We start from the raw sequence: 25,288 nt of genomic DNA on the forward strand, positions 1-25,288 counted from the left end.
CCTCGTGCTTAGCAGCCCAACACCGTAGTCACTAAGCAACCACGGCGGATTGCACTCGTTCAAAGCTATAAAACGTTGCTCGAAGTAGCTACAGTTATCATTGAACGAAGCATAATAGCTCGTTTCGTCAATTGCCTCTGATATCGCGATATCGTCCCGTTGTACACACTTTCTGAGGAGCGACTTTGAAGCTTCAACGTAAGCCGTGACAATCGCGCGACGCAGTTGGGAAAAACTCAGGCGTTTCGCGCAAAATGTCATAAGGCCCCGACAGCCTTCCGCCAAAGCTAAACTCCTGGAACCAAACAAGGCTCCCAGTGACAGTATCTACAAGCTCGCTTCGCACCTGGCGTCAAAAGCAGGCCCGCACCTGACACGGCCGAGTACTCAGAAACCCCCGCTGGCCACTGGAGCCTGCGAGAGAAGCTCGCTAACGAGGCCCGAAACGCGGAGAAACGGGAAAGTGTGAAGAAATATAAAAGAGGAAACAGAAAAAGGCAAGAGTGTGACGACGTGTAGGCATAATATATGCGCCGGCAAAAATTAGAGCGCGCAACATGCGCACAAGCTTAAATTAGCCGGAGAGCACGTGAGCAATCCACTTGAATAAAAGACTCGATAGTAGCGCAAAGCGCGAGCGTTTTCGTGACGCACAATTACGCGAGCCAGGCAGGCTGAACTAGAGAGGGCTGGCCGTATCTCACATGCACGGCTACTACACATCACTATACCTCAGGCTGCAACCTTTCTAGATTCTTTATACGGTATATATCCTCCTCAGTGTCTGCGTCAACGAAAGTGTCAGGCGACATAAAGATATCACCATAATAGCTGGTCGCAATGCCAGTGGCATTTGCCGCCATGGCAAATGCCACTTCTGTTTGTGTTTTTTTGTTTTTTACTTCCTACTGTAGCCGCAGTTCATGCAGCACAAAATGGAGACTATATATAGAAACAACAAGCGATGACACCAGACGCCGGGAGCGGTTTCTTTTTAGTACAACTGTGTATATTCAGCGGCCGAGAACCAGAAATGGTGGAGCGTAGAAAGGACAGAGGTAGGGAGAGGGGGGGGGGGGAGGGGGGAGGAAGGAGACGTTGGTCATATATCGCCGCCGCTCAGACTAGCGGTCCTGCTGCGTGACCTTTACGCGGTGGAGTAACGCTTCGTCTCCTGTAAATGCGCAATGTTTCCTTTCGATGTCGCGTTACTCGCGGCCCAAGGCCAGCTGCGTAAAAGCAGGTGACCAGACACGAGGACCAGTGCTTCCGTTCGGAGCAGCGTCAAAACGAGTGACGGTGGAAGACGTAAGCTGCATTTTACAACCGCAAAATATTAACAGAAAAGCAGTTACCACGAGAGGTAAAACGTGTTTGCGGTATAGTTGGATCTTGTGTTAAGGTGTACTGTAAAGCTTGTTTTTTTGTCCTTTTCTTTCGAGTACTAACTTAGCGCAAACATTTACAATCTTGTGAACGTCAGCATTCTTTGGCAAAAGTAATTGGCCCTTTATATATATTTTTTTAATTGCTACAAACACTAAGTTTCGCTGCCTTCAGGAAATAAAATATGATGAAAAAGGTCAATTCGATTTATTATTTTTTTATCATCGCATCTCTCATAGGCCGAATTTTCGATCACACCATGGAATGCCTCCCATTGCCAAGAGCACTAAATGCAAAGATTTGTGGCTTTTCCATGTTAGCTAGTTGCGATAAATTATAATAAGTTGCATGTTACATGAAGCTACACATATTAGGCCACGCAACGAAGAACCACCCCATTCTTTTTGCTTATTCTCTACACATTTGACCCTTCATCTGACGTCATGTTCTCTTCCATCCATGCATTCGCCACTACGTGCCCGCTTATCAAAACGACGCCGTCATATCGCTATCACATTTTCTTTCTTCGCTGCTTCCAGAGAAATTCACCCGCGTCGTTTCCAGTCTTTCATATATATTCTAGAAAGACAGAACTATAAGTGCAAATCCATCTCCAACAACTTTACTCTACCAAACACAGCGGTAAAGGAAACAACAGTTCAATGACCGACCACTTTCACAAAAAAAAAGAAAAGGCCACCAAGCGGCGACAAACAGTGGGAAAAGCGAAGTAACGGCCTGTCCGCTTTTCCAGCAATGTGCACAAATGTCCTTTCTAGTTTTCTTTTGGTTTTTCATGCACAAACATCCTTCGTTTGTCATCGATGTCCACGTTTTCACAACACCGGCATGCACAGTGTCTCGTCCGAACCACCAGTGCTCACACAATACTTGCTGATCCGCTGCCAACTCACGCTGGCAGCCTCAGCAACATTGCGAGGCTGGGCAGCGTCGATGCCAGCGCGAGAAGCACTCGTCCCGGCTGAGATGAGCCGGACGCCGACGTCCAGCCCTTTGACCGCGATGCTGGAGACCTGCAGTTTTTCGTTTTATACGAACATTCGCTTATTAGGTATATTTGTGTGTGAGACTGAAATAAAATGTGAACTGGACATAATAAGGTACACACATCTTCAACCTTTATTTAGCAAGATAAGCAAACTAGCGGACGAATAATTTTGCGCTCGTTTCTCTTCGATTAACTTGCCTGAACTCACAGAATATGAAAAAAAAAAATGTGAGAGAATATAAAAGACGACGTCTGAATACTACCAATTTGACAGCTTAACGTTGAGAAACTTGATCCATAAACATAAGATGAACGCTCGTACAGTAAGATTCGGCAACAGAAGAGGTATATTGAACTGAACATGGGCAAGCAATAATATACGTGTCTGGTGTATAATTTCCTAAGGCTATAGCGTAAAGCCGTAGCTTTTTGCTACGCCAGATGTTTAAAACCAAAAGCAAAAAGTGTGCGCGCGTGCGTGCGTGCGTGCGTGCGTGCGTGCGTGCGTGCGTGCGTGTGAGCTAGAGAAAGGGAGTTTCCTTGTCTCATTTACGCACTGCAGTCTCTGTGTGCCTCGTATAAGAAGTTAAAACTACCTAAATATATGTACAGCTTGTTTCGTTAACATGCTTAGTCACGTTCAGTCATCGCCATCTCGCATCGGACAGTTTATCCGCTACGCAAGAACGCGGCGTCCACTGGCCTTTGACCGCCGGTGTGTCCGGCGTGGTGGTGCCCGCCGTGGCCGTCGTGCGCCAGCAGGCCGTGGTGTCCGGCCACGCGCAGCACGGGCATCGAGCCGTTCTTCATCTCGACGCGGAAGGTCCGCGCCTGCAGCCAGGACAGTGCGTCGTGCTTCTTCATGCGCTTGAGCTCGCTGCCCACGACGTCCAAGGTGCGGGCGTTGTAGTCGTTCAGCCAGTCCAGCTGCGGGAGGCGGTGTGCCGGCAGTGGCGCGGTTGACAACGCGCGTTTCAGCGTCAGCCGCACGGAGCGTTTCGTTCGAGATCGAATGAACGATGCATCCTTTTTTTTTAACGGCCCGAAAAACTGAAATCACTACATCGCACGCAAACACAGCAGTTGCACGAATCATGCCCTGCGGGTTGGGTCTGTTCTCTCGCGCCGATAACAGGGTTGCATACTGTAAACCGCACCAACTTGCTGAGCTACAACTTCTTTTGGATGAACAACGAGTAAAGACAGACGCAGAAGCGTGGAGAAAACGAAAACTGAGAACAGTATCTCAGCTGGGTTTAGGTTCTCACTGATTCGCTTTCTTTTTTTTTTTTTTTTCAAGATTCCATTTTAGTCTACTGGCTGTCACCAAGAGCTCCGAAAATGGTTCACCAGAGTTGAGTGGAAACGCCAAAAGTACACTGCCAGGGTTCAATAAGCGGATAGTGCAGTGAAAAGAATGCGCGCCGGCAGTTCCTCATAGCAAATGTGATGTCAAATCAACCAACGTTATTAGAACCAAACTTTGATATCGACAGAAGCGTCCGGCATATGTCAACAGTTCTAACGTCCTCAGGAGCGGGTTTGTGAGTTTTGCCATCGACGGCGTAACGCAGCAAAACGGGCACTGCGTCATCATTCGAGTCGTTCTCGTAATTATGCTCATCAGCGGTTCAACGAGTGTATGGTATGCTGCAAACACCTAACGATTACCGGCACAAGGAAAAGGCCGAACCTTACTGCTCGTATAATCATCGTAACGCGCTGCTCAGTTACTAGGACATGGCGGCGTTAACGAAAAAATAGTAATAATATAACTGAAAGATGCAGCCAAGCTGCCAAATCGCTCGTCGTTTCACATTCCTCACCGGCATATGCCAGCACTGAACGGTGGTACCACCTCGTCCACAGCGTGTATATGGCACGACCCGCGCCTATACCCATGCGGCCGGCACGATTCATGTGCGGGCAAGCACACCCCTATGTAATGGGGACGCCTTCGTCGTGCTTGGGCCAGCCTTCTGCATGGGCGGCGTGAGAGGCCGAACGTATACCTACTGCGCGCTCGTGACGCGAATGAAGCTGTGCGGCCCTCGTGAACACTAAAACAAACGCCCAACACTATCCTGAACGACTACACAATAAATAAAAGAAAAGGAAAAGGTAGGGAAAGGGGAGGGGGAGTAACGTTACGAGGCTCGAGATTGATCTCCAAGGGAGGGAGGAATGCCACTGACCTGCGCCTTGTTCAGCAGCTCCCACTTGATCAGGCTCGCTTGGAAAGGCACGAACGTGATGGGTTCAAACTTGCAAAACTTGTGGGACATGAACCTGTACTGGAAGAGCAAAGCACACACATGCGCACACATACGCGCATATAGGCGCACACCACGTAAAGGCTGCAGCCGGCCCACGTATCGACACAGACAATGCCGAGCCGCGGCGTGTCCACGCGAGCGCGCGCGCGGCGCGTTTGATGAGATCGTTAGCCTTGTTAGCGCGTGAGCGAGGCGGATGGTAAACGACCCTGATGACGCGTTGCTTAGACGAAAGGGGTGCACGATCTTATGCCGAGCTGCGCCGTGCCATGAAACCTGAGCAGCAGCAACAGCGCGGCTGCTGCTGTTCGCGGTCCCTCTATACCGGTGTTATTGGTGCTGCTGGTGTTTCACAAGGAGAAAGCAACAGCCTAATAACACATTGCCTCACACCACTGGCGGTTCGAAGTCATGATGAGAGAGATATGACTTACGGTGTTTGCCGACGCCTGCTTTTTGTTTGTTTGTTTGTTTATTTATTTCTCGTCACTCGTTTATGTTTCATGCCTCCTTGGCATTCGTTCTTTGTACTGCTTATTATTTTTCGCTTACACCGCAAGTGCGATCATTCCCACCGCTATGATGTTTGCACGGGTGGAGATAAACGCAGCGGTTACGTTAACTTTAATAGAGCGACTCGCTAACTCCGTGTCAATTGCAGCGCAAGATTGATCAACGCTGGAGTTTGCTCTCTCCCTTACACCCCCCCCCCCCCCAACAGCCCTGTATTACGTGCCCGTCACGAACCTCACCGCGTTCCCACCCCACACAGCGGTAGGTCACCGATTGCTAATACCTGCTGCTAGGCGGTCAGGTAACATATTCACTTCCAGGCAGTGCCAACCACACTACGTTGAGGCCAGAATGGAAACGAGTCAACACGCTATAGGATTTCTGTGCGCGTAGGATAATTTGGGAGTCTGCATTTTTGTAATGATTACTTTCCTTCGATTTAATTTCTTTCTTATCAACTGATCTCATCGAGCGATCCACACCGGCGATAAAGGAGCAATACCGCGCGGTGAGAACCAGTGACGAAGGGCGAAGTGAATGTAGAATGAAAGAAACTGTCACAAATTACGGCCCCAGGTGGTGGAAATTTATCCCAAGTAGGTCTTGCCTATATGGCGTATCTAACGGGTCGGGTGGGCGTAGCTTAGTAACGTAGAAACGCATCGGCGATTACTCGATATTATCAAACCCCGCACTCAATTCAAGATACAATTCAGGTTGTAAGGGGCTGAATGCTGATAAAAAAAAAGGAGCTGCTATGTACTTGCTGTATTCGTCATAGCCCGCTAGCGCATTAAAACTTTTATTATGCTGACAATGCGGTGCATCCCGTCAAGGCACACCGCGCTATACGTGGTGACCAATTCGCTCAGAGCAGCTTTCGGCTCCTAAACGCAATGCCAATCTACGCACCCAATCTATTAGAGTAGTAAAAAAAAAAGAAAAGGAAAAAGAAAAAGAATGCATCAAAGCAGGACTATGAATATAGCTGTGCTTTATAATTTGCACTGTCTGCTGTTACGAAGCGCGTCCGGAATAGACATAAGATCATCCTTATTCTACTAACCAGCGCAGATCATCGCCGCATACCGGCGAGTTAGTGTAAATGGAACACGTTTGCATGACCTCTGCGGTGCCAGCCAGGCATTATTCTAAAACGGGCGGCGTCCCACGGACTGCGAAGGCTACATTTATTTTCGGGGTAAATGTTTGGCGGCGAAGCTACCGCAAACATTCGCATTCGCAAACTAATCCGAGCGAATTTGCCGATGCGACAACACGCACAAGCGGGCGCCATATACTACTGAAGAGCTATGAGCAAGCTATTTCTGTTAGGACTGCCTTTCTAGATCAGTCGTGTCTTACACGACTTGCAGAAACAGTGGCGGAAAAAAATGATGTGCTATAGTGAAGACCGACTACTATGAGTCTATTACTGCAGTTGAAGTGGTTCAACGTCTCAAAACAACATTTGGTTTGGCGCATTATAGCCTGCACGGCTGCTGCGCAGTAAAAATCCCAAATCATCTTCAAAACAACATTGGGACTGTAAGTCTTAGTTGCCTCCACGAAAATTTTGAATACTTTATGATCTCGGAAGTATAATTGTATCAAAAAGCATTTTTTTACGCTCCATTTTCATCGTAATACCGCCGCAGAGTCTGGAAATTGAACCTGCTACATCGATGGTGCTCACAGGAAGACTGCCTCATAAATTAATCCAATCAACGCTTAATGTTCCCCGAGACTTACAGTAGTGTTGAACGGAGTGATCTGCATCGTCGTTTCAAGACGCACTCCCAGTCGCTCTTCTTCATAGTAACCCGGCTCTGAAAAACAACGTCACGGAAGCGGTCCAAATGGAAAATTGAGGCAAGTCAAAAGGGTCAACGACATTCTTTTCTTCGAAGAAACGTCACTTTCTTTCTTGGGTCATCTAAACTTCGGAAATTATAATGCCGTCTATTTTCTTTTCGCTCTTTTTAGAGAGGTTTGCAATCGGCATTTCTTACAACGAAGAAGTTCATTTATTTCAGCCATATGTGGTAGCAGCTCTCTGTATTCAGCGTCCCTGCTGCGTACTGCCACCGCTGCAGTTAAGCCTTCTGTGCTGACGTTGACATTTCGTCATTAATGTCGAAACATACAAGTTGACCACTCGAGCGACGTGAATATCACCCAAAAATTAGGTGCTGTCGGAAGACCTTTATTTTCAGTTAAAACCTAAGAATTCGCCGAAAACTCCGGCCACAAATCCGCGCCCCATCTGTTATTTCTGCGTCTGTGCTCCAAAACATAGGCTCTGAGAGACGCGCGTACTTGAAGAAGTTTGTCTCGGCAATGACATTCCGGAAACGAGCAAGCGTAATTTGCTGGCGTACCAATACAAGTTATCTCTGAGTTAACAGAGGTGTACTTGTCCCTGCGTTCTTAGGTTCTCGTCGACTAAAGGTGCAAATCCGTTCGGTCTTCAGTTGGTTACTGCAAGTTGCCGTTATAAAAAAATATATCGGCCGTTCTATTTCACACGAAGTTTCTTTCTAGAATACTGCTGCTTCAAGAAAGCCTATATTTAACAAGCACTGCTGCTGCATGCGGCTTTTTGATTCACTTGAATTTGTGCGGAATCGTCTTCGTCATTGTATCTCGTAAAACATTCAATAAATTCAGCGCGGGAAAAAGTAAGAAGCCCGCCAGCGTGAGCTATCGCTCGACGCCGCACAAACTTTGTCGTCAGGCGAGAGTCGTTATGTATTTAGAGGAGACTGTAAGGAGGAGGCTCCCCCTGCGATTCTTAACCCTAGGACATATATCTGCATATTCCCATGCGTGCCTATAATAAAGATCGATTGATCGATCTGTTGGTTGGTTGATTCTAAATACAAAGCATATGGTTTACAACCCCATGGTGCTAAATTTTTGTCGAGGCACGGTCAAAGGAACTGAGGAGCCTGCTGTAGTCACAGCGTCTCACCTATAGGGTTGGAACAGCAGCATCTTCGTATACCATTATCCTTACGTAGACTAGCGACAGTTGCGTAGCAAGTGTAAGTAGGACGGAGCGTTTGTACAGCGTCGAAATTGTATTCGTCTTACTGAGAACAACGAGAAGCACGTCGCAATTAGCATACGGACCCCTTAAAGCCAACAGCAGGCTAAGGAAACGCCATCTTCCCGACTTTATGCCTCCGAGACGAGTCCTGACTGCGCCACTGGCTAGCGAATAAATAAGCTATTAAGTAACAAACAGCTTGCAAATCATTGGACGCCACTTACCGTTCGACAGGATCATTCCAGCTAAAAGCGGATATCCTTTACTGAACGGAGAAATCAGTGGAGGATCTGAAAATGGGAAACATAGCGCCGCGCTTTGAATGCATTTGTCGGCACCTCCTCAAGCAATATAAAAGGGAAGATTCAAACTGTCTTTAAAATTCAATATAGCTGATGAACACATATTCTCCTGTAAAAGTGGACTATGTATATTTGGTAGTATAATTGGGCGGAAAACATTGCGCTACCCTGTCATTAATGGATAAACTTGATTGACGTTCTGGAAGTTGGTGGCGGGACACATAGGTTCACTTTACATGTATTTCTACGTTTATGGTTTCATTTAACCACAGAAATTTATTTACAGGCAAGAAAAGCTCTTCCCTCTCAAGTACACACAAATATTATAAAAAATGGCAGGCATTAATATCTACTTTGTTGGAATGATGCTTGTGTAATAGTATGGTAACCATATGGACGATATCTTGGAGATATTTCTTATGCCTGCGCCTATTTGTCGTTCGCATTTCGTATGCTATATACAAACCTTGAGCAGACTTCCATGGTTTCTTAAAGACTTGCCCTTTCGACAGTACTCTCTGTAGAATGGTACTGACAAAACTCGTAAAAAAGCTGATTTCTTTCGGCCTATTTGCCGTCCACAGACTACCGAAGGGATTCTTTGTGGAATGTTTAGAGACATTAGCAGACAATATCGAGAACTGATAAGCTCAAAAATACACAGGCTGTCTGCAGAACATCTATAAACTTCACAGAAAAACATCCGCTGTCTTTCTTTAGACTGTTTAAAGAAATATGCACGAAGTTGTATCCAGATTCATGTTACTCTCTTTCAGCATCGAACCTCAAAAGAACGAGGAAAGCAGCAGTTCTTCTCGGTATCCAAAATTTTGGACCGCCAAAAGTTTCACTAAAATCTGGTATGCGGTCCGAGACAGGTAAGAGGGTAAAACAGGGTAGAATATGGCCTCTGTAGTTTGCTCTAGAAGTACGTCACAGATAGCCGTAAAAACCTCACGGGAGCCGGTTTAAAATTAAGAAATGCTCAATAAACACGACGTACGTTCGTGAGCCAGCATGTAGGAGCCTAGTCCGTGGCTGACACCATGCAGAAAGTCGAGGCCGACACTCCACAGGGACCGCCTTGCCACTACGTCCAAGGCACCGTCTGCAAAAATAGCGATAATAGTAAATGAACGACTGAGTCATCGAACGACAGCTCAGAGAAAAGACGCAACGAACCTTTGGTTCCTTCAGGAAAAATTGTCAGGAACAAGTCGATCATGCCGATGAGTACCCTCGTGTAGACCTCCTGGATATAGTAAGTTTAGAATATTCTGTTTAAACAAAGTGGAGACCCGGCATGTTAAACAAAACATCTAACCTGCATTTGAGAGCGTTATCTCTACACTGAAATCGGTGAAGTACAAAGGGGCAGGTTGAGCGACAGGAGGACCAGCTATCCTGCGTTAGCGAGCGAGGTCTGATGTCAAGCTCCTGCGGAATTTATCTCTTTAATGCAGATTACGATTTTTATTGCGAAAGCAATTATATATATGGCGACTTCAGGCGTACTTCCACCGTCAGCGTCGTCATCGCCGTGATGTTCCGTATAAAGTCCGAGTGCGATAAAATCACGGGCGCGCCGTATACTGCGGATACGAGTGAAAGCGTGCGAGGGTGAGCCGAGGATGGTGGCTCACTGTTGCGCGCGCAAGGAAGGAAAGTGGGGAGGAAGCGCACCGTCTTCCATTGCGCGCAATGAACCGTGGGTGTGGAGCGGGGGGGGGGGGGGGTGTTCTACTTCGGCGGCGGCTGAGCGCGGCCGTAAGGGCCTTATCTTGAAAGCGATACGCGATGGGGTACAGAGTCTAGGTGCGCCGACTTCTTATAGCTTCGTGTACGCTGTGTTCTCGCCGCTTAGTTCGCGTTGAAGCGATAGGCAGCACGAAAGTCAATTCGCTCGCTGTTGCTGCCACTCTTTCTCACGCTAGCGTTTTGACAGCGAGTGTCAACGATCATCGAGTGAGATGCATTTATGTTTGCCTGTGGGCGCGTGACACAATGCTTGTTAATTTAGTTAGTAGGGTAATGTATACAAGTTTATAAGGCCGATAAAACTACTGTCCCTGCTTTTTATAGTTGTGCATCGATTGCTATAGCAATTGATGCTTGGTCTTTCACGCAAAATTGCGACTTTCTTTTTCATAACCATTTATCCTTACATGGACACGACTTACAAAAACGTTGCAATACCCAGGTAATGGCGTTAACTAACAACAACAGTTAAAACTGGCAGATCCAGTTTCAGTTCCGCGTCTTACTTTTTCGAAGTCCGACGGCACTCCGAAATGAATCGTCCTCGCAATATCAGTAGTGCCGTCACTGCGCAGAAAAAATATTACGCATACCTTAAAGCAAAAATATGAGGTCTATGTCTCTCATATCGCGAGTCTACGTTACATGCTTAAGATGTTGTGAAATATCTTCTACTGATATATTTATAGCAGTCAGCAATCTTGTGGGCGTCATCATTAAAGAATGCCAAGAAGTGTTTAAAAGGTCTTTAAGTTTTCCTACGAAATTGCGTAATCTGACCTCACACAATATGTACAATATGTCACGCTGTAAACGAAAACAGTAGTAATAGTAACAGAGACGACGCGCTGGGTAAGGTGTCAAACTCTTTAAACAAAGTGACATTATAAGCAAATAATGACACACTGTGAGATTGCCGCTGTATTGCATCTATATATAAAGCTTTGTTTAATCTCTATTCCTCCTCCTATCCCTATCCTGATTCATCATGTGCTGTTCAGTTTACGCTGATTTAGCATGTCACGCAAGAAACTGGCAGCGTTGTCAAACCGTGCTGGACTACAGGGTGAAGTAAAACATGTACAGAAGGTGCGCTCCCGTAGCTTTCGCTTCAGCGCCACAGAAAGTTGAAGTTGGCCACGAGCATGCACATATATTTAATAAAGCATTTACGGGGAGAGCAGCGTGAATTGCCCAACCTTTCATAGTTGCTTTTTCGTGCATTCTGTATGTACGTTTTACAGGAAGCCCCCTGACAATATTACTTTGCGACCTCCTTTGCTAACACTTTGTACACGTTTCTGCTGTAACACAAGAAACGAACCAATAAGCCTCGAAACTGAAAGTAATGCCTACTTGTTCTGTCAGTTTAGTTCCATTTTATTATGGTGTTGACCTGATACATTTTACTCTCACTCTGCTTTCTTTATTTCATTCTCACCTCTCAATGGACAATAAGAAGCGACGATAACGCGAAAAGTTGTAACAATCGCATGTAACTTACAAGTAGGAAAGTGCGGACACCCGAAGGACGGGTGCTGTTCACGACTATGGTTATATATACGCAGAGCCTGTGTTTGCAAGCGTTCGAGCACTGACGCGTGCATGCATGACTAACCATATGCTCAACAAACGCAGTGAATGCGCACTGCTTTGCAACAACAAACTGCGCATGTAGGTGTCATGCAGGAGTATCGAGTTCCAGCGCTGAAGAGGATGCAATTTTAATTGTGCTACAGACAGTGCAAGTTGTATAAATTTAAATATGCCAGAAAGGCGTACCCCCAACCGCAAGCGCTTTCAGAGCACAGAATCTGAGGGGGGGATGAAGAATGTCTTTGTATCATTCATCGAATTGAAACCTCCAGTGGATACTTTCCCGTTTGACCACCATTTCGATTAACGTAACTTTGAGATTAGTGTTAAATTGAATTGCTTGATTCATGAGGTGCACGTATTGTGCCAAAGCAACCCTGGTACTATGAGAGACGCCGTTGTGTGGGACTTAGGAATAATTGTGACCACCTGGAGTTCTTTATTTTGCACCTCAAATCAAAGTACAAGTGAGTTTGTTTGTATTGCGCCCCCCCCCTCCCCCAAATGCAATCGCCGCGGTTGGTAATCGAGCCCACAACCTCATGCTCAACAGCTGAACGTCACAGCCACTGTGTCCCCGCGGCAAATGCCGCGTAGTATTTAACTTTTCTTTATCTAGTCCTAAAATTTTGACGTACGGCTGTACTTAAACGTAATACCTTGCATCTGGTACATGAATTCATCCACTATGTATAGCGCAGTGCCACGATGTGACACTGTGTGCATGCATGCTTACAGGTACTGCGCCCCGGCGTCAATGAGCACCAGGCTGGCGTTGCTGATGTAACCTCCGGACCCGTTGCGGGCGTGATGGCTGGGAACCGCGGCGTTGGGGCCCACAGCCGCCACGCTGCTGAAACTCTCGCCCCGGTAGTGCTGCTGGTGGCTGCGCCGCACGTCGTTGCATCCAAGCAAAAAAGAAAGGGGGGGATGAGAAAGAAAGAAATTAATTCTGGGGTTTCGACGTGCCAAAACCACGACCTGTTCAAAATGCTGGCCGTAATGAAGTCTCTGGATTAATGTTCGACCTTCCGCCGGCGTTTCTTTACCGTGCACTCAATGCAGGGTACACGAACGCTTTTTTGTTTTATTTCGCCGCCATATAGGAATACGATCGCAGTAGCCGCGATCGAACCCGCCACCTCGAGCTCAGTAGCCATATCCAAGCAAAATGTATGTTCGAGACGTGCTGAACGAGGACCAGCGAACGTCGTCAGCTGTTATTTCCTGCTTCCCTGTTTTCTTTCGTAATGCAATTTAATGCTCAACAGAGGATTTCTTTTTCGCAGTTTGTTGCATGCCTACTTCCTGAACCGTTATGCACAGGTATGCTTATGCTATGGGATGCCGGTATCAGTATTTTAGCGCTGCGAACGTAGTGAATTTGCGGGAGCTTCGCGCGTTGCATGTTACAGGATTTCGCGCTATGCGCGTGCGCCGTGCGGTTGCTTATTTGCGATGACCAGACAAAAAAAAAGTTTAATGATGGGCGTTTACGATACGAAGCTACAATATCGCTATGCCAGATGCTGTAATTTTTTGGTCAGCTGGGGTTCTTTCATTTTTGTCCGCCGCTGAGTGCACGAGCGTTCTCGAGTCCCTGCCCCCCCCCCCCCCCCCCTTCTTACCAAATTGCTGCCACAGAAGCTGGAGATCGAGTTTGAGATTTCGCGCTCGGCAGCAGAACGCCATAGCCAATAAACCAAAAAGGAGTGTTTGGAGCATGGAGTTGTCGCTCTTTCACTTCCACCCGATTGCAACAAATTTCCTGAACCCTTCAGTATTTTTACGCTACACTCTTAGGCAAAGTTACACCCTTTGGTGTGTATCTCTGCCACACAACGACAATCGTCATCTGCCTTGCTTGTGTTTCTTTTCTTGAAAACGCCGCGCCCGTTACATTCCTGTCGGGAATGCATGTCATGCTGACAATACGCATGCCGTTCGTTACTGGAAAGTACCGGGCTCGCCGCGTTAAAAAAAAGGAAATGCGGACGAGACAGATGACCATTATCGTTGTGTGGCAAAATGGTGCAATCTTGCTTAGGAGTGTACACCTTGACATTATAGAAGGTTTTAGAAATGCAGAAGTGTGCAAACGTGGCAGCTTTTGTGGAAAGGAGTCAGGGTTCACATGATCCACGCTGTGCGTTCTCAGAACGAGCGATGCGCTGCGCGGCTTTCGCGAATACGCTATACCCAGTGAGCAGCGGGCACAAACGGCGGCTTCATGCGTGTTGCAAGACTTGCGTAATTTTGAAAAAGGGCGGTAGCGATGAACGTTCGCTGTTTGTGCTTTCACACATAGATGGCGACACTGCGACGCCCGACTGCAACGACGTGTCAAGGACTTGCGCGCGGCCGCGCGAAGCGGGAGTATACACGTTTCAACGATATTCTCAATACGCGCAAATTTCGAGACTCCGCATGCTGCGGTGCGTACAAGGCCACCACCACGTTCCTACGCTAAGTTCTACGTCAGCCGAAGGTTCTGAAATTTGAACTGCTAGTTAACCATATATGTGTAATGCAACGAAGCAACAGTCTATGTATACTATTTATGCAATAGCGAGGGACGACTAAATTTCAACTTCATCACGTGCTTGCACCTAAAGGGAACCTAAAGACAAGTTATCTCATATTTATTAGCAAATTACCAGTCTACTGTACCAGGTAAGCCACATTTAACGCGATAAGAGGCTTCGTGAGCGAGAAAATGGCGCAAATACGAAGGACGGGTGGCGACACCGCCTTTAATTTCCCGCACCAGCTTGCCATGACGTCACGGATTTCGACGGTGTCTGTCCGGATACAGTTAGCTCGTTATTGCTAAAGGTAGACTGCGTTCCATTTTATAAGTGCCAGAGACTGAATTTGACAAGATTTAGGAACTTTAACCGGCCTATAATGGCCCGAATACGAAAAGATGCTCGAAATTCTTGACGTCACACTGACGCACCGGTGCTTCGGTTTCAGCGCGAAATTCAAAAATTGTAACATTCAATTTCCTTTCTGATTTAATTATTACTATGAAATTAACGCAAGTTTGGAAAGAATGTGTTATCAGCCTGATGTCATTCAATCTTTCTCTTTAGTGTCCCTTTAGGACACGAGTACGGCTTAGTCGCTGTTGGCTGCTGCGTCACGAGAAACAAGTTTCTTTTTTCGTTTTTTTGGGGAGTGGGGGGGCTTACGTGTCATAACCATGATCTGATTATGAGGCACGCAGTAGTGAGGGACTCCGGATTAATTTTGAGCACATAAGATTCCTTAAACAAGCACTGAATGCACGTTACACAGGTATTTTAGCATTTCGCCCCCATCGAAATGCGGCTGCCACGGCCGGCATTTTATCCAGCGCTATCGGGCTTATCAGCGCAATACCAAAGTCACTACGACACCGCGGCGGATCGAAGACGAATGCAATGTACGATGCTTCTTAAGGGGAGTATTTTGAAGAGATACAAATAACAAATCAGTCGCATGGGAAGCATGTTATAAATAAAATCTGGTACATCTGAATGTTCGCACTGCCGGGGTTAGCTGCTTTATACTAAACATCACTTGTGAGCCTTTTGACTTGGCCGCGATAACCAGACTCTCTGTCACGCCACCTAATTTCAGATTGCATGTGTTCGAGCACGCACGTGGATACTTCTAGAACTACTGAACCATCCCTATGGCTATCGCATAATTTAAAAATTTCAAACAACGAATCCAAACATAGAACGACAGAAAGTTGATATATAGTTGGTAGGAATTCATGTTTCAAAAGAAAGTTAGGTCTGCAGACATAGACACAAGAAGAGGGAAACGGACAACACAAACGCCGACTATCAGTTGAAGGGTTTCCCAGTGGCGGAAAAGAAGATAGACGCAAAACTTGCCCGCGCCGCCCGTCAAACCTAACTGCGCAAGCGCAGAAGAGCCAGCGCTAACCATCAATCTGGGAAATACGCGGGCCTAGGTGAAAGCTAACTTTTTAGGCGCGATATCTTATCTTTTTGTAAGATAATCGAAGGTTGGCTAACGCACGCCCTTCAGCTATTATTTATATGCCAAGCCTCAACCATAAGACACGCTTCTTGGTTCTTATGTCTGATAGCTATACTGTCATCAAATTCTGGACCTCATACACAGTCGCGACAGTGCAACAAAAAGTTAGACGGAGTTCATCCGGTTCACGACCTTCTATGCTCAATTAATATCTGATTTAGCCTGTCTGTCTAGATAAAACCAGCCTGTCTGTCTGCCCTGGATAAAAGCAACCGCCGTTAAAAGGGACCTTATAAATCACGCCCATAACGATATTATGCGAACTTGTTGGTGTGTTTTACATAGCCCCTGTTGGGGCCTTTTGCCGTTCACCTGTTCTTTCTTTGTCTGCACGGCTGAGCATAACATCTCAAACTTATTCCCTAACGCATAACTTCCCTAACTTACTCCCTAACGAATCCAAGCAGCGGAGAGGAGGGACAAGATGTGACAAACGCTGCAATTGGTTTTCGCGGTTTTCAACAAAATCTCTTTTTTTTCTCTCTCCCTCTTTCTGACTCTCTCGCAGGTCAGATGTAGAACATCGTGGATGGATCATTTTGCTATACCACACATTACTGCATCCAAAGTGTTAATCAAGTTGCACTAGTTGTGAATATACACGTCACGTGAAAGGTAAACGGAAAAGTCGAAGCACTGGTAATCTATCAGAGGCTGCGTATACCTCCTTAGCCGTTCCAGCTCATAGATGACGCGTGCTTCCGTCCACGGCTTTTTAGACAAGTAGTCCCTCTCCATGTGCGCGAGCATGGTCACAAACACGATCGAGTCTTTCAACTGCAGAAAAAAAAAAAACAGAATAGTCAGAAAGTGCATATCAGTATACATTCGGTGTGCTTAGATTTCCCTTTATTTTTTTTTTATTTAGACATTGCTGACATAATATTTCCAACTTAATATATTTTTTTTTTGTGTTAAATAAAGGTCCTGCATCTTGAAACCATAAAAAAAACTGAAAAGCCCCAGAGAGCCCAAAACAATTTACTATGGTAGCTTATTCTACGAACCGGTTTTGGTTTCACTTCCAAGTATGCATGTCGAGAGGGCATGACGCAGAAGGTGGCCACGTGGTAGCAGGACTTCGCGAAGTTTTGGCACCAGGTCTAGCTTACTCACTGCGCAGCCCAATGTAGCATCACAACAGACCACCGAGCGAGCTGGAGCGATTGCCCATACCATGGCCCGAACGTCAGAATGTCCTGCTCTCTAGTGACTACCATATGCGTCATGACGTCACGAGCACACATCTCCTGGAGAACGAAACGAAACCGAAACTGGTTGGTAGGAAAGTTATCATAGTAAAATATGTAAGGCGCTCTGAGGCTTGCCAGAATTTTTCCTGGAGTTCCCACTTTCTGGAGCTTTGAACTCAAAAAAATGTGAAACGTCGGAAATGTGTCAGTACCCCTTTAACACGCACACACAATAAATTACGGCACGAAATTATAAACGATGAACTTGAGTTATGGCCAAATACATGGCCTAGACCTCAAGTCAGACAATGTTTCAACTCACTGACTATCTTCTCACGGTGCAGTTAGGATCGCTTGCCATGACAACTATGTTTGACTATTTCTCTCTCGGCCATATAATAAATGGGCTTTTTACACAAACACACCTCCACCCAAGGAAGAGGGTAGTCGCCCTACCGAACATAACAAATGTGTGGTCACGGATTTGGATTTCACCAGTGGCGTGTGTATTATATTTCATTTTCCTTTATTTCCCCAACATCGTGAATATGACGGAAAGGAAAAAAAAAAACAGCCAGAATTCCCTGCGCATTTAAAAACCCTTCAATTAAGCTGTGCACTTTCCCAAGTATCAGTGAATGTTGGCTGCATTTCAAACAATATCTTTCTCTCATTCACTCATTCTAATTCGCAGACTGACTTGAATGACGACCTTTATCTCTTCCATAGTTTGTTCATGGAGTAACTTTGTACTTGTTAAGCTCAAAGCAAGACGGGCGAGCACTGTGTGTCTATAACGCTGTAAATAGGCTATTTTCTCTCTCTTTCTTTTTTTTTTTTTTTTTTTTACGACGGACGAAATTGGTGGCGTCAGAAGCAGGTGAACATCGGCATTGGCTTTCTTGTGCTGGACAGCAATCTTTCCGGGATCAGATGTGATGTCCTAGTAGTGGCAAGAGTTGTTGAAAAGATGTAGTCAAAAGCCAGCAGGTCATACCTGCTCGAAAAACCCTCGAGCCAATAGCTGACGTAGTCCTATTTACCCCAAGGACCAGGATGGTCTTCGTTCAAGTAGTCTTATTTGTTCGCTTACCCCCGCTGTCACTGCAGTAGTTCACGCGTCACAATGCGGGAATCTATTGCCCGCATATTTGTGAATTATTTTTTATGGTGTTCCCGAGCATTGCGTATTTCTGAATTGTGACATTTTTTTTTGTGTAGGTTATCGAGAAAGGCGTCGATGCACGCGTATGTGAATTGCAAAGGATGTTTTGTTTACGAGAAATGAACGAGAAAAGCTCATATTGCCGATGTAAGCGCCAAGAGGTCAGTGAGACAAGCTGGAACACCGCCTGGAGCGAAGGCGTTAGCTTGATCGTGGCCCTTCATTTTATTCACTACAAGACAATTTAAACAGTCGAACTTACGTGAGCATTTCGTAGTCCCCGCAGTTCGATGTTGTTCTTCACAGTCATCATCATTTTTATTGGGGCCTCACTGACAACCAGCTTGTCCTGTCGGGAAAACACACGACCAGAGTGTCTACTTAAGTATATTTATTTGTTAAGTGCAGAATTCAAAGGGTATGATTAATTATGTCGCCAAAGCTTCAATTCGGTCGTGAAAAGTATGCGCGGGATAGCTTACTATGTCAATGTGGCCGCAGATTGCATAACTGCAGAATGGTGATACGAGCAGCCTGTTCACTGCGTTTCCATTGATGTTCATCTCGTTGTAAACAAGCTTGTAGTCTCTCCACTGAAAAAAAAAAAAAAAAAAACACGGTGCTTATCACACTTGTCGTCGATTGATCGATCAATAACATTGATTGGCTGACCGACTGACTGACGCTTTTATCAGGTAATCGACTGACCGACCAAGCGCTTGATCAACGCACAGTATTATTGACCACTCTACAGATGAAATCGGTGGATTGACTGACAGACCGGTTGATTGATTAATTGCAATTAGCCTACCTGGACACAAGCCCAGTTGTTGCAGTCTTCCATGATAAGGTAATTTCGGACCTCGGACGTCAATTTTCGTGCGCTCACGTACAGTCTAAAGGGGAAGAGGGACAAAGTAAAACGATTAATCAAACATTCACACTCTGTCCTCAATCCCGGCGCTTACCTTTGTTCGTCTTGTGACAGGAAAACGAAGGCCTCGAACACAGGCGTGTACGGCACGTCATTGCCACGCATGTTGTACAGCCCTGCAGGTGAACAAAGCAAGACAGGACCGTGCGGGCTCGCACAAGAAGGAAAAAGCTATTACTGCAATGCATCCACCTGCTTACATGCGATTTCTCCCAGGTCCGTTATCAATATGGCGTCAATGCCGGACTTCTTCAGAAATTCGCGCACTTTGCGAACCTTGTCCTGCCAGCTCTCACCTGAGTGCGGCAAAAAGGAAAAAAAAAAACAAGTGCTGGGATTTACAGTCTGGCAGAAAGTACACTTTTTATGCTGGATAGTTTCAGCCAACAACAACACAAAAAGAAGGCGAACAAAGCTAGCACACTCTTCAACGTCCTTTTTTCGTTGAACTATGCGCAGACTACTGCCCGAGGCGGCATGCAAACAAAACACTGAACGAAAATGATGTTAGTGATTCAGAAGCAACAGAACCATGTGCGCAGGATTCTAACAGTCGCCACGCACAACGCTTAGTTCGGCGAACACGAACCGGCAAACTCCACACTGTGAACAACGATGCTGCTGTTGGACTCGTACGGCCTGCCTTCCATGGGCGTCCATATCTCGTCCACCAGATGACGCGGTTCGCCCACGAGCTCAATGCCAAACGGATGGAGGTTCTCTTCCATCTTGCGGTACTGCAGCAAGAGTGAGGAACAGTGACATTATCAACGCTGCATATCTCAAAGTTAGCTTAAAGAACTACGAAAGCCATCGTCTGAGCAGCTTACGGGCGTGTTACGAGGTTTTCTCTACCGAGTTCACGCGCACGCTGTTCCTATTTATAGTGCTAACAAACTTAGCAACCCAATATCTCGCCAAGCATTTGTGGCGTCAAGCCAACACGTGGGCATTTTTTAACGATTAATTTTCGTGAGAGAATTTGGGCTGAGGCCACACAGGTTTTCTTTCGTAAGAACTATTTGCCACTGGCCAGTCCCCTTCGCTAACATGTTCAACATCATGACAGCCTGGCACTTGTTACTAACATTAGTAGCGTGAGAACATTCTTGTGAATGCAGGCCTTGATATATACCGGGTGTTTCAGCGAACACTTACAATTTTTTTTTTAAATTGCCTGTGGCAGATAGCACGATTCTAGTTCATGAGCTGGTCTACTCAGAGGCAGCCATTACTCGCAAAAAAATTAATATGCATAATCCACTAATTAGCAAAATGCACTAATTAAGGTTCAACTAATTGCCTTATGGCACATATTGCAATTTCCAAATTCTAGCCGGAGAGTTCGCAAGGCGGATCCACTTGGAACGAATTTTCAGGATGACACAACTTTCTAGAGATTAATTCCCGAACTTTGCGCAGAAATGCATTGGCGTTCCAGTTACTCGTGTGTTTCAATGCATAAAAGGGCGTTTTGTCAAGAAAGTAAGTAAGCGCACATCTCGTAAATAGTGTGATCCACACAATTCCTTTCAAGTGGGTACGCCTCATTATGACGGCAAGTTGGGCCAGCTGGTTAGGATTCACTGTAAGATTCGTAACAGCGCAACACAAGGCACGGACAAAAAGAAAGTAAAAACGACACGACGCAGCGCCGTGTCGTCGTTTTTACCTGCCTTTTGTCCGTGTCTTGTGTTGCGCTGTTACCAACCTTACAAAGGATATATATGACTCGCAGACTCACCCGCTAGAATTTGTAAACTGCAATATGTGCCATAAGATGATAGTTAAAAGCTTAATTAGTCAATTATGCATTTTAATATCTTGTGCAAGTAATGTTCGCCTCTTCGAGCAGACCAGCTTGTGGACTAGAATTCTGCTATCTGCCACGGGTAAATTCTAAAGAAAAGTTTGAAAAATTAAATATGGGGTTTTATGTGCCAAAACCACTTTCTGATCATGAGGCACGCCGTAGTGTAGGACTCCGGAAATTTCGACCACCTGGGGTTCTTTAACGTGCACCTAAATCTAAGTACACGGGTGTTTTCGCATTTTGCCCCCATCGAAATGCGGCCGCCGTGGCCGGCATTCGATCCCGCGGCCTCGTGCTCAGCAGCCTAACACCATAGCCACCGAGCAACCCCGGCGGGTAAGAAAAGTTTGAAAGCCTTAGCTATATAGTACATGCATGTATATAGTATGTAGCCCTTTGGGTAATACTTGTTAGCGCCTTCCCGCCCTACATCCGCTGCCTCTTTCTGCGCACGCGCTAGAAGTGCTTCGCGAGAAGGAAAGCTCGGACATGGCGCGAGCACTCGCCTCCTGGAAAGGCACGATGCGTGCGTCGACGCCGACGCGCGAGCTTCCGCGCAGGTTACTCTTGAGCCACTCCTCGATGACCGGTACGTCCGGCTGGCCGCCGTTCATCAGCACCCAGTTGCAGTCGAGCTCCTCCTCGGCCTGCAGCATGAACCGGCTCTCCACCCACACGGCGGCGAAGTCCAGCAGCACGACCGCGGTGCCTGGTTTGAGAGAGTTAAAACAGCAGTCGCGGTTGCGCAGTGGCCACCCGACGACTCGTGCGAGTCTCGTTACTGGTTTGACTGAACCAGCAGAATCGGCTCATTGGTTCATTCTGCTGGTTCAGTCAAGCCAGTGACAAGACTTGCGCAAGTCTTGTTACTGGTTTGACTGAAGCAGCAGAATGAACCAGTGAGCCGATGAACCGCGCTTAAGTTTGAAACTTACCCGAGTCTCCCGAAAAGCCGGTGAGGTACTGTCTCCTCTTGTAATGCGGCGGCACGAATTCACTCTAAGTGGACGCACATAAAAAGGAGAAAAGGAGGGCGTGGTTTACTCGCCGAGTGCGATAACCCGGTTAGAGTGATTAAATTTATTGTCCCTTTGAGCGAGTGCGCTTATGTTCACTGATTGCCATTTAGGCGGTCTCGGTGCTATACACTAAAACAAAATATTTCGAATGAATGGCAGGGAAGACAGGAAGCAACAGAAATATCCTAAAGTGATTATTATCATTTGGAAAGTACGAGTACTTGGAGTCATAAACAATGGTTCATAAACAAATACACATTTCAATAAACTTTTTGGACAGCAGCACCGCCGTGCATAAGGACAATTATTTAGTTAGTTACAATACATACAGGACAATAGATGTGTATATCTGTGGTCGCTAAAGTGGTGACCGCAGAAAATGAGGATTGGTAACGCAAGACGGTTCATTTTGTTATTGGAACAAACGCATGTGCAAAAGTATATACTGGCACAAAAGTAACACATTCTTCGATATGTGATATTTTTGTTTCGTCTTACAAGTCTCGTTGTCTAGACTACGCGCTTCAAGAAAGCTGGCCGATATGAATTCAATTTGTTAAGTGCACTAGAATATCGGGCAGCCCCCAAAATATCACTAACCCTGATTGACCACAGCTCAAAGTGACACAAGACTGGCTCGTCTGATTGACGTGTAAATAACATTCCAAGTGCCTCATTACAAAAATTTGGACAGAAGGAAAGGGCAACCGTGCGCACGTAACAATTAATATATTAATGGTAACTGCATTAAAAATTACAAAAAAATGCGCTCGCACATGCATACACATACGTTTCCTCCGATTTGACCAGTACCACACAAACTTCTGATTGCGTTATAAGTGCTCTGAGTGCTACCTTTTTCGTAACGCGTCGTTCATTGCTGCTGTTGCCGTGCGATAACAAAGACGACGATGATGACGACGACGTAACAAACAACATTTTAAAGTAACATCCAATATAGCACCGAAGAAATGGTGTCATATAAAGCTGTGAGATGGAGCGTGAAATAAAGATACGAGTACCGGTTGTGTCCTTCGAGATCCGTACCGATCATATTGGGTCAAATCTTGGTGCTCCTAAACTCTTTGACTGCCGGTTTAAGCCCTGCAGGATTTTTCTTTTTTTCTCCTTTTTTGCGTGTTGGTTCAGCGAATATTCAACGCTACATAGAAGCTGATTCTTCGTCCTCGTAGTCTGCTATTCAGAACCCATCGACAGCTCATGAATTGTTGTTTTTTTTTTTTTCGCAAGCGGGCCTGCCACTCTGGCGACACAGGGCGACAGAGCACTGAGGCGTGTGCTCCACGAGCTGTCAGAAATTTAACTTACACAATTTTTGTATTTAGATTACCTATACACAGATGTCCCAACGGGTATGCAATGTTATTTTTTGCGCGGGCTGTTTCGAGAGAGGCAGTGCACTGAAAACACAAAATGAGCATACTCGGGAGAAGTAGGGGTTGTGCGAGGGCGGGTCCTCGAATTATCTCGGGAGTGACAACTGTAAGAGTCAATATATAGTATCACCTGTACGCACCACTAATCGCTCATCGAACTAAGTATGTGACAAAACTTTGAAACGGAAAAACGTCTCTTACCTTGTGGGCATCCTCGGAAGGCACGATGTATCCTTGAAAGTTCTCTTTGCTCATAAGATGACGAAGTTGTGCCAGTCGACCGGTTGTATTCACTCTCAACGGGGATATGGAGTGATTCTTGAGAAAAGTAAGAAAGAATGGCAAAACAAACTATTGGCCTCATTCGAAAATTTCGTGCACGCGATGGTCAGGTTGGAAGCTCACCGTTTTATCATGCGGCTTTCACGTTCGCCTAACCTAGCATGTGGCTATACCTGCTGACATCAACACTTCAATTATGGCTTCATAAAGGGTGGCATTAGGGATAACCAGAGTTATTGAATCATAGCAGTTCCGAGAACTCGCTTCAAACGCAAGGTATGCACGGGTACTTTTCTGTGAAAAGTTACAAAAGTAACACGGGGGGAGGGGGGGGGGGGGCACCTGTTAATGACAGATTGAAATTCGTCGTCGCCCATCACCTGTCAAAAAGGGGTAAGAATGCGTAATCAAGCTGAAAAAGAAAGCAGAGCTGATTGAAAATACTGCGTCGATTTGATTGCAGTACATGCTTTGTCGTCCTTATAACGTGACGATTAATAGTTAGCTTTACTGGTCATATGTGCCGCGTACGACAGTCAGCAAACCCCAGAGCCAATTATGGTGTCAGTGTTTTGAAACGTGCGACCAATATTTTTTTATTTATACAACTTTATTTATACAATACTGCAGGTCCAAATGAGGGCCCAAGCAGGAGGGGCAGAATACATAAATATTTACGTATGCACGTATATATATACATACAGACTTGAAAAGAAAATGAAGAGCTGTGACGTCAGCCCTCGATCCGCCCTATTCCCATTATAAACGGCAAGGTCGTCTTACTGCTTTCACTCACCGAGCCGAAGACACAGGAGGGCCTGCTTTCTTCGGGCTTCGAGAACATGTAGAACGGAGACTTGTGTCGACCGGCATCGTCGAGGATCGTTGGGGGAAGATCGCCGCTTGCAGCCTCGACTGCAACCGAATAGTTGTGGCAGGAATGGAATGCGCTGATCGGTACACTGCTTTTCACGGTTGCCGCACCAAAACTATCTGAGCTGCTACTTCCTACCTGCAGTTGAGTGCAATATTCTGGCTAATTGCGGAAAACGCCAGCCTTGCTTGACGGTTTGTCAGTATGCTTTTTACTAAAAAGGCATTCGTAGAGATTGCGAGGCTGCAGTTATGCGTGTTAGGCGCCACGCAGTAGGCCGTTTGGAATGCAGGCTGTGCATGATCGAGCAGGGATAGTAGCTGCTTCCGGGCCGCTATAGCCGCACGTAATTTGGTGTCGCATTACGTGAGAACAGGACTCACAGAAAAGCTCTGAGCAACAATGTCAACAGAAAAGGGTCACCAAACTGTGCATAGTTTGCTGACTGTTAATAATGTTACCCTGTCTACTGAATAGTATACATTACAGTTTAGTGTTTTAATCTATGTATAAAGACACATACTCGACCAAAAAAAAAAGATGGCTTTTGTCAATGTATATCTAGCGTAACGTGAAAATTGGAGTTGCGATTGAGGTCGACCTGCACATCTAGACCCAGAATACTGAAAAGGAACCGGAGACTGTGTTCGAAATTGCGTAAGA

The 25,288-nt window shown here is 46.1% G+C and overlaps 1 protein-coding gene across 1 annotated transcript; it reads right to left on the bottom strand.

The window, feature by feature from the left end:
• Positions 1 to 1,986: 1,986 nt before the first annotated feature.
• Positions 1,987 to 23,724, bottom strand: LOC126523036 (uncharacterized). The gene is made up of 20 exons (XM_072288933.1): positions 23,671 to 23,724; positions 21,989 to 22,052; positions 21,560 to 21,762; positions 19,830 to 19,977; positions 19,441 to 19,536; positions 19,275 to 19,356; positions 19,118 to 19,202; positions 18,789 to 18,914; positions 18,569 to 18,655; positions 16,613 to 16,725; positions 12,629 to 12,778; positions 10,803 to 10,863; positions 9,721 to 9,790; positions 9,542 to 9,646; positions 8,461 to 8,526; positions 6,937 to 7,013; positions 6,097 to 6,101; positions 4,591 to 4,990; positions 3,099 to 3,322; positions 1,987 to 2,420 (listed from the first exon to the last, which is right to left on the bottom strand). The coding sequence occupies exons 1-20, from the start codon at positions 23,722 to 23,724 to the stop codon at positions 2,297 to 2,299; spliced, it is 2,340 nt and encodes a 779-aa protein (XP_072145034.1). The 3' UTR covers positions 1,987 to 2,296.
• Between the last annotated feature and the right edge of the window lie 1,564 nt (positions 23,725 to 25,288).

This window comes from Dermacentor andersoni, chromosome 6, assembly GCF_023375885.2.
Source record: "Dermacentor andersoni chromosome 6, qqDerAnde1_hic_scaffold, whole genome shotgun sequence".
Lineage (NCBI taxonomy): Eukaryota > Metazoa > Arthropoda > Arachnida > Ixodida > Ixodidae > Dermacentor > Dermacentor andersoni.